Source organism: Dreissena polymorpha, chromosome 14 (assembly GCF_020536995.1).
Source record: "Dreissena polymorpha isolate Duluth1 chromosome 14, UMN_Dpol_1.0, whole genome shotgun sequence".
Classification (NCBI taxonomy): Eukaryota; Metazoa; Mollusca; class Bivalvia; order Myida; family Dreissenidae; genus Dreissena; species Dreissena polymorpha.
The window spans coordinates 37460572-37469157 of record NC_068368.1 but is presented as its reverse complement, the minus strand read 5'-3'; the positions used below and the strand labels follow the sequence as shown (position 1 = coordinate 37469157).

General features: G+C 31.7%; 1 protein-coding gene across 1 annotated transcript; it reads left to right on the top strand.

The window, feature by feature from the left end:
* Window positions 1-1224: 1224 nt before the first annotated feature.
* On the top strand, window positions 1225-6585 carry LOC127856917 (calmodulin-like). Its single transcript, XM_052393115.1, has 3 exons — window positions 1225-3155; window positions 3480-3576; window positions 4503-6585. Exons 1-3 carry the CDS (start codon window positions 3131-3133, stop codon window positions 4615-4617), a joined length of 237 nt encoding a protein of 78 aa, XP_052249075.1. The 5' UTR covers window positions 1225-3130; the 3' UTR covers window positions 4618-6585.
* The last annotated feature ends 2001 nt before the right edge of the window (window positions 6586-8586 follow it).

Here is an 8586-nt window from a genome sequence, read left to right as displayed (position 1 = left end):
GAAAAGGCAAAGTTGTGAGACATGGAACATTATTTATGGCATTAACTGCCTCAAATGTCAAAAGATTGTGTATGTGGGTGAAACCAAGAGGTCATTAAAACAAAGACTGAAAGAACACGAAGCTGATGGCAGACTCCAAAGAGAAAAACCAGTTGCCGAACATTTCAACTCCCTCGAACATGGTATGGACGACATGGGTGTCAGCATACTCCAGTGTATTCGGGATGATTCGGGATCGTATCGAAAACTAAAAGAATTGTCATGGATTCAAAAACTCAAAACAGAGGTTCCCAATGGACTGAATACGAAATCAACCTCCGAAATATTATGGCAACAATATAGACAGTGAAATTAAACGTCAGAGGCTGATGCATGTATTTAATCATAAAAACAATATTCAATTAATAAAAATAATTCAACTGTCAACAATATGATATGATAACTATTTAAAGTCTCAATAATTTTAATTAATGTGATGATATAGTTAGATTACGATGATGATGATGTTGATCATAGTGATGATGATGATGATGATGATGATAGTGTTGTTGATGATGATGATGATGATGATGATGATGATGATGATGATGATGATGATGATGATGATGATGATGATGATGATGATGATGATGATGATAAGTTTAATGATAATGAAGTTTGGGATTATTGTTATTATTAATAGTATATCATTATTTTTATTATAATTATTATTAATAAAATAGTTGTTAATGTTAGTATTATAACACAAACATGTTTTATCATTTTAAGCAGTAGTATAGTTGTCATTTTGATAATTGATTTATTATTAAAATTAATTCAGTTTTTATTAATTTAATTACTTAAATCATTTGTTGTATTTTATGCAAGTAGTAAAATACATGTGTTTTTATAATAGTGATACTTGTCAATATGCTATATTAATCACATTTTAATACAATTTTTGATCTCATTATTATTATTTATATTTATTATTTGTATTATTATTATTGTTGCTCATTATTATTATTATTATTATTATTATTTTTTTTTTTATTATTACATTTATCTAGTTTTTCATAATTAGTTTATGATTAATTATCTCATTATAAGAATATTTATATTTTCATTATCATTATTACTGTTACAGTGAAATTGACATGCATGTGTTTCTGGCGCTAATAAGCGTCACAGCCATTTAACGTCATGACGTCATTTCCTGTTTATTTGTTTTTTGACGTCATTTTATAATTGTTTTAGTTGAGAAACAGAAAGAAAATGTAGTTTATTTGTTAAAACAAACTTTGAAAAAGCCTATTTAGGCGAAATATATCAGTAAAGAGTGGAATTTGTTCTGTGTAAATATAATATTATTGTTTTCATAATAATTGTATTCAAACATGTGTTATGCTTATTGCAATGCTGCTTTAAAGCCAGCCTGGTTTCCGGAGATGCCTCGGATAAAAGTAATGAATCAGGCAAGTAATAAGTTGTGCTTTGTAATGATTTTGACACTTTTTACATGTCCGTTTATATATCGAGATACTCATGACATTGTCCACACTATTTATGTTTTTGCTTATATTTAAAAAACACCCATATGCTACGCATAATCATAAAGCTAATATATATATTGCGCCTTAGAACAAAAGATTCCTTTTAACATTCTTGCTTAGATTTGTGTCTTATTTTGCATGTATTAAAAAGATCAAAATTAATTCTAAGCGCGCGTTATATTATTATTGTATGGTACTTAAAACTGTATTTTAATTGCACTGGTCTTAAAAGATGATTAAAGTTGTGTTTTGCCAATAGTTAAATGAAGAATGACATCCCAGTAGTTCAGTTTTTTTTAATAATAGCAAATTATAATACGCTTAAACAGTAACACAACTGATCTAATAGAAATTAAATTGCAAATTAAAACAATCAAACGTTCAATTCTCCAGAAAGCCTTTACACTTGTTATGTATTTTAACGATTTTTATTTCCATCTACGTGACAATTGTTTTTGACATTCCGCAAGTGTAGTGATTCTTTAGTTTGTCAATTATTGTTATTTCTCGCTGTTAGGCAAACATATTAAATAGATAAACTACATTTGTTTATATTAATTTTTGCGCGAAATGTATGTCAATATAAGAAAAAGTCACATGCGATTGTAGGTATACGGAAGAACATTAAACTTTTCATGATGCCTAGAAATATTATTCAATTCCATGTTGACATTTCCACGCAATATAAATGCATCGTTATCCTGTGAATTGGGTACATTCATACCCAAGAAATAAACTTTCCATCAGTTGTCAAGATATTGGCATAGCTCATTCTGAGTTGTTTGATTTGTAATAAATGTATGCAAGAAGAAATATTCACGTTTGCGCTTCCCAGAAACTGTTTATTTCTTCGGATACAACAACTTTATTGTGCGTTTAAGGTCCGAACATGCACTGTGTGCTATGTATCATGTTTTACTGTTATTAAATGTATTCTTTCAGTATTAAACATTAATGTGTTTAAGACAAAAAAATCTATTGAAAGCTATACCAACTAAGTCAACAACAGTTTTGCGCATGTATGCGACAAATCAAGACAAATATTCCTTACCTTAAATAGCATTTATTACTTCATTTGAAATTCGTGAGTTGTTCCGGCTCATCGATGCCAACAATGACCGCTCCATCTCCAGTCAGGAGCTCGGCAAGCCCATGAGGTTCATGGGTATGACTCCCACGGAACAACAGGTCACCGATGCCATGAGAACACTGGATGTTGATCGGTAGTATATTACATTTACAAAAGGTATATTACATGTAAATTAATATATAAGAGAGGTATTTGAAAAAACGTGTTTATTTCTCGCACATAAACGACTAATCTTGAAAAGGTTTTCCGTGTTATAGACAATCATTAAATATAATGCATGTTGAACACTAGTATAAGCTGTGTTAAAGTGTTGTGTAATGTTGTTTGAATTGCATAGTTTTGTAGAAAAATAAATAATTGATTATTCGATTTATATAAACTACCTTGGCTTTTCAAAATAGGTGTTCTCTTGAAATTGTATTTTGGAATTCTGATTGAGCTTTTAATGTCCGTGTAATGAACACTTTGAGGCAGTGGAAGAATAGAGTTCCGGTAGTTTCACGCCTTCATGCAGAAAGAAATGGATAAAGTCAGTAAGTAACAATAGAGCAGACACTTTAATTCTATGCCTTAATCGACCTTTACATTGCCGCTGTTAAGTGGGACCATAAAGCTTATTGTATCTTAAATAAAAATATACCCAAAGCTATCATGAATAGCCTATGCTTCTAAGGAAAGAAAACAGTCAATTTCAAAATAGCCAGTAACGAGCAAAGAAAATTAACATTTTCTCACTTGAAACCGCGTAAGTTGATCTTTTAAATAAAATGATTTATAATAAAATATCAACACTAGTATGACGTTCGGTAACATAGACGTTCTACGGTTTCTTTAAAGTGCATTTGGTAATATTTTAGGTGATAGTTCATTCGCAAACGACGGCGAAACTGTCCGATCAGCATTTCGAACATTTGACAGAGATGGTAATGGCTACATTGATCAGAAAGAATTGAGGTAAATTTGAGAACCTTTTTTAGACAGTAGTGTGATTAAATGTATTTTTGTAGAAGCGTTATTAAAAATGCTGACAATGACACTAGACGATGGTTTGTCAGAGGAATTATGCGCGATAAATTAATCAACACAGTAGTCAAATTGAAGTATACATAGTACACAACATTTTAGAGACTATACATTTTCAATTGCCCAACATGTCAAAGGCTCAAATTTCTTTTCGTAGAGATCACTTACTTATTGAGGCCATTCTCTTAAGACATATGACGGGCAATGCCATCATACTTATCTAAATTGGGTCACCAGTTTTACACTCGGTGCCCACAAAAAGTCATACAATGTCTCAGTCTTTATTGTCTGTAATAATGTTTAACAGACCTATACGGCGATGCAATAATGAGCTATTAAGATGAGATAACAATGAAAAAACACGATGCATTACTGTTGATGTTCCTTTTCTTGCCACAAACTGCTGAACTTACAAATACGTTTATAGACATGATGTAATATTGGCATATATTCCTTTTCTTGTAACAAACTGCTGAACTTTAAAAAAAAACAGTTTATAGAAATGATGCATTATTGGTTGATGTTCATTTCATTGCCATAAACTGCTGAACTTAAAAATAAGTTTACAGAAATGGTGCATTATTGGTTGATTTTCTTTTTATTGCCACAAACTGCTGAACTTTAAAATAATGTAATTGAAATTCTTTTTTTTGTCCTTAAATATTAGACAACCAGACGATAACAAATACTCGTTCATCAAAAATAATTTTGTCTCTTTTAAATGACCGCTGCAGAGCAGGATTAATTTTATTCTTATACATGTTATCATGATACTTTGGTTTAATCAGACGCTCTTTACATTGAAGTCACCAAACTATTGAACTAATGTTCTCTCTTTTTGTTGCTATTGTCAACAGAGTAGCGATGAAAAATCTTGGAGAGGCCCTAACGGACAAGGAACTAGACGATATGATGAGACAGGCTGATATAGACGGAGACGGCAAAATAAACTACGAAGATTCTTCTTATTAGGCATAAACCTTCGGATAAACAGAAATACTGTTATGGGGTTATTAATTCAATTCAGCCAATGACATTCTAACGTTTTTTTTAAATGTATATTTCAAACTGATTGGCCGGCATAAATTCGCTCATTTTCTACAATTCGCTCGATTGTATCGGGTCAAAATACAACCGTTGGGATGCCATTTTATCGCGTTTTCATTTTCAGAGTATTGTTCTATTAAAATCTTCATGTCAGAAATTTGTGAATATTTCACAGACAGGTGTTCATTATATTTTCCCTATCAAAACTTCTTTTTTATAAGTATTTTGAAATAAATTAATAGCCGGGCTTTTATAGCATAAGAGGACTACTGAACTTCAGCTGACCTTACGCATCGGTATTAAAGTCACATATGTAGGCTATAGCTGCATACTTTCTTTCTATTCTTTTTAAAGATTAAGTAAATCATTTTATCCTACAGCTAAATGATTTTATAGAACAAATACGAATCATAAAGAAAAGATAAGGTTTTCTCCGCGGTTATTTAAATCAGGTTTCTTCCACACTTATTTTAAGAACATTACGTAATGACTAGTTTTTTTGGCCTTTCACTCCTGATTGCGTCATTCAGGTCATCGGGTACGCAGTCGTTTAACGTGTTTACGAGTGTGTGTGTTTACGATGGATTATTATAATATTATGAATGTGAAAAACACAGTGTTTGGATATAAAACTGGAATGAAACTGGTTAGACTGTATTTTCGATTTAGTTAAAATGTCGAATGTACTCGAATAACGCGATGTTTTGTTGAACAATTGATGGATTAAATTTAAGAAAAGTGTCAGTAAATTGTTCTTTAACTTTTCGAAGGAAATCAATATCGAATTAAAATGGTAATTTCTTTGATGGTTTAGTCGTTCCTTTGTCAGTCGATCAAAGAATGTCTATCCACAAAGAATTGCCTGCTTACATACAGTGCTTTAAAATGGAAAAGATCGATGGCGATGAAGAAATTTGTCTAGAATTTAAACTCGTCATGGAAGCAAATTAAACATTACGAAAATAAACATGGACGTGGTTATTATACAGCTTCGGTGAGTAGAACAATACTTGTATGTAAGTAAGTATAAAGTGTGTAAAAAGAAGAGTTGTTTAAAGACTAAAATTAACAATATCGACGGGAATAAATGCTGAATCATGCTTTACGTAGCCACGGTATGTGTCTACACATTTTGTTAATTTCAAAATGGCGGGAGCCATGTTTGTTTTTTGGTTTTTACAGTGGTGAAACAAGAATTGTAGTGTGAACACAACCGTGTGTGTTCTACTTGAGTGTGTTACATTTGGAACGCTGATTAAATTTGAATCGAGGCGTATAGCGATATTTTGTCTCGTTACTTTTCTTTTGCGTGGAATTCTTAAGGACTATTTCGATTTCATAAACAGGAAAGATCACAATAAATATTACTACGCAATGTAAGATTCAGTTAATTTAATGTGTTTTTGCTTTTATTTTAGGAATAAATTAAATAAACCAATATTGTATGATAAATAGAATACTATGTTAGTGTGATTGTGTACTTAAATTTATCCCACTCGTGTCAGAAAGGCTTACAAGGCTCGGCAAGCCTCGCCATGTAAATCTTTCTTCACTCGTGGGATACATTTAAGTACACATAGTATTCTCTATCAAATAAGTGATTAGTACTTTAAAATTGCCCCCCCCCCCCACTGTCTCCAAAATTACACATTCTATGTATTAATGTTAGATTTCATAAAAGTAAATTATTGATCTGCTAATGATTCTTTTCATTTCTCTTTTTCCAGAACTTGTGAAGATTTGGTGTGAGGCAACGTAAATGGTAATTTTCAGTGTGCAATATATAATTCGAGACTGTTTGACAAACATTTTCGTTTTATTTCATTGCAAAATGTGCATGCTATATTTTGATATTTACACACATTACAGAATGCTCATTCAAAAAACTATTTAATACTCAGAAATGAATATGTAAATACAAATATGTTATGTATACACAATAAACATTGTCAAACCAATTTGTTTATTATTGTGTTGCCAATTATCAAGCTAAATTTCAATGAATGTCTGCAGACCGCATCATGTAATATATTTATCTCATTCACAGTGTATTCAACAAATTGTAAAATTCGTCCACCATAAAATTACATTTAATCCAGTTACTGACTGAAGTTTGTCTCTCCGGACTTATATTGATACGATTGATACGAATTAATCGATGTAACCTGCAAGAAATTACCAGCCTGGTTTTGTAGCTTTTTGAAATTATGATCTTAGTACATGTACTTTCTCTACTAGTACACAAGTTTATTTAAATACAATTCAGCGATGACATGGTAGCTTTAGACAAGGATCAAAAATGAACGAATTTTTCAGAAAACGATTTTCTCATATGACATACCAAATAAAAAAGTTGTGGGGCTGAAGCTTTCGGAGAACATGTTGACTCATAATTTGTTATGAAAGTCGATATATAATAAGTAATCCTTCCTCGGGCGTGGTCAATTGTTTTTCCAGGGACTTCGACAAACTCAAAAAGATAACACTATGCAATATTAAATGCTTACTATTATTGGGCGTTTGAAAAAGAGAAAAGTATTTTGTTCTGTTTTTCTATAAAGTATGTATACGTCCTTTGATCATTTTGATAGGCAAACAGTATAGACTTCAAAGACAGAATTGGAACAAGCTTTTGAACATAATATTGAACCTCTCTTAAAGTCACTATCACGCTCACCAATACATACGGCTACTGTATTATGATATATAAAAACATTCGACAACAAGTAGTACCATACGATGGTTAATTACAATAGGAAGACCCTAAAAACAAGTAACATTGATGTAAAAACGTTATATTACAAGCATTCGGCAAGTTTTAAGCATCTAAATATCTAAATATCGTTCCACGATGTAATCTACTTTCGCTTTCGAGTCAGGATCGGATTCATTCGGGTTGCGTTCATTTGCATAATTTATACAAGCCATTCTCGCATTTGCTAAGTTCCAGCTACCCAGAATTCATTTGGATTTCACAGAATGATTATTCATGAGAGCTACGTCATGCTTCCGACGCTTACCGTATCCAATCTCGTGTTCGCCCGTAAATGTTCGGATATTTCACGGGAGATATATATGGAATAATTTGTGGCCACAAAAAAATAAAAACGAGCATTTTGTATCTAGTTAAATCAATTCTACCAGACAACATCTAACGTTGAAATTTTGCATTTTGCTAAAAGGAACATTGATTTTTTTATGAGATAGGTTTATTTAACGAAATATTCGATATTTTTTTAGCGTGATTGTTACTTTAATAAGGATCAATATTCAAAATCTGTTTAGCCCTTCTTGCTGATCAAGTTTAAATAAACTGGATACCGGAATGGTTGGACATCAACAACTTTAAAGACGAATTCGCATACATCATTTATTAGCAGTTTATATACACAGTGATTGAGGAGGAGATTCAATTGACGACGGATGCCACACAACAAATGACGACACACGCCGGGGAGCCAACAAACTGTCATAACAAGGACGACAAGGACAACGATAATGCTCATTCATAACAGTGACAATTAATGGTTTAAAAAATATATTTCAATGTTATAAGCGTCCCATTACAAAAGAATAATGTTCTAATATATGCATATATTTTTGCACAATGAATTTAATTGAAAATATAATGCAGTGTCACCATTTTAGATTAGCAACACATATTAACTAAATTGTAAGTCATAAAGGCGCATGTCTCTTAAAGATTTATCTTTGGAGGACATCTGCCTTTCAGTGTAAGGCAACTGTATTTCAGTTGCGAAGAATCGTTGCATTGTTGCTGGGGCAACTAAAACTCATTGCCAATCATATGTCTTAGCTTAAATAATTGTCACAGAAAACTAGCTATAAATGCCAGACAGCTGTATCTAAGTCCCTTAAAAGTAATTTGCAGGT

Coding starts and splice junctions, on each gene's coding strand:
- LOC127856917 (XM_052393115.1), top strand. CDS start 3,131: ATGCAGAAAGAAATGGATAAAGTCA. Junction 3,156..3,479: donor GAAAGAAATGGATAAAGTCA/GTAAGTAACAAT, acceptor GTAATATTTTAG/GTGATAGTTCATTCGCAAAC. Junction 3,577..4,502: donor ATTGATCAGAAAGAATTGAG/GTAAATTTGAGA, acceptor TATTGTCAACAG/AGTAGCGATGAAAAATCTTG.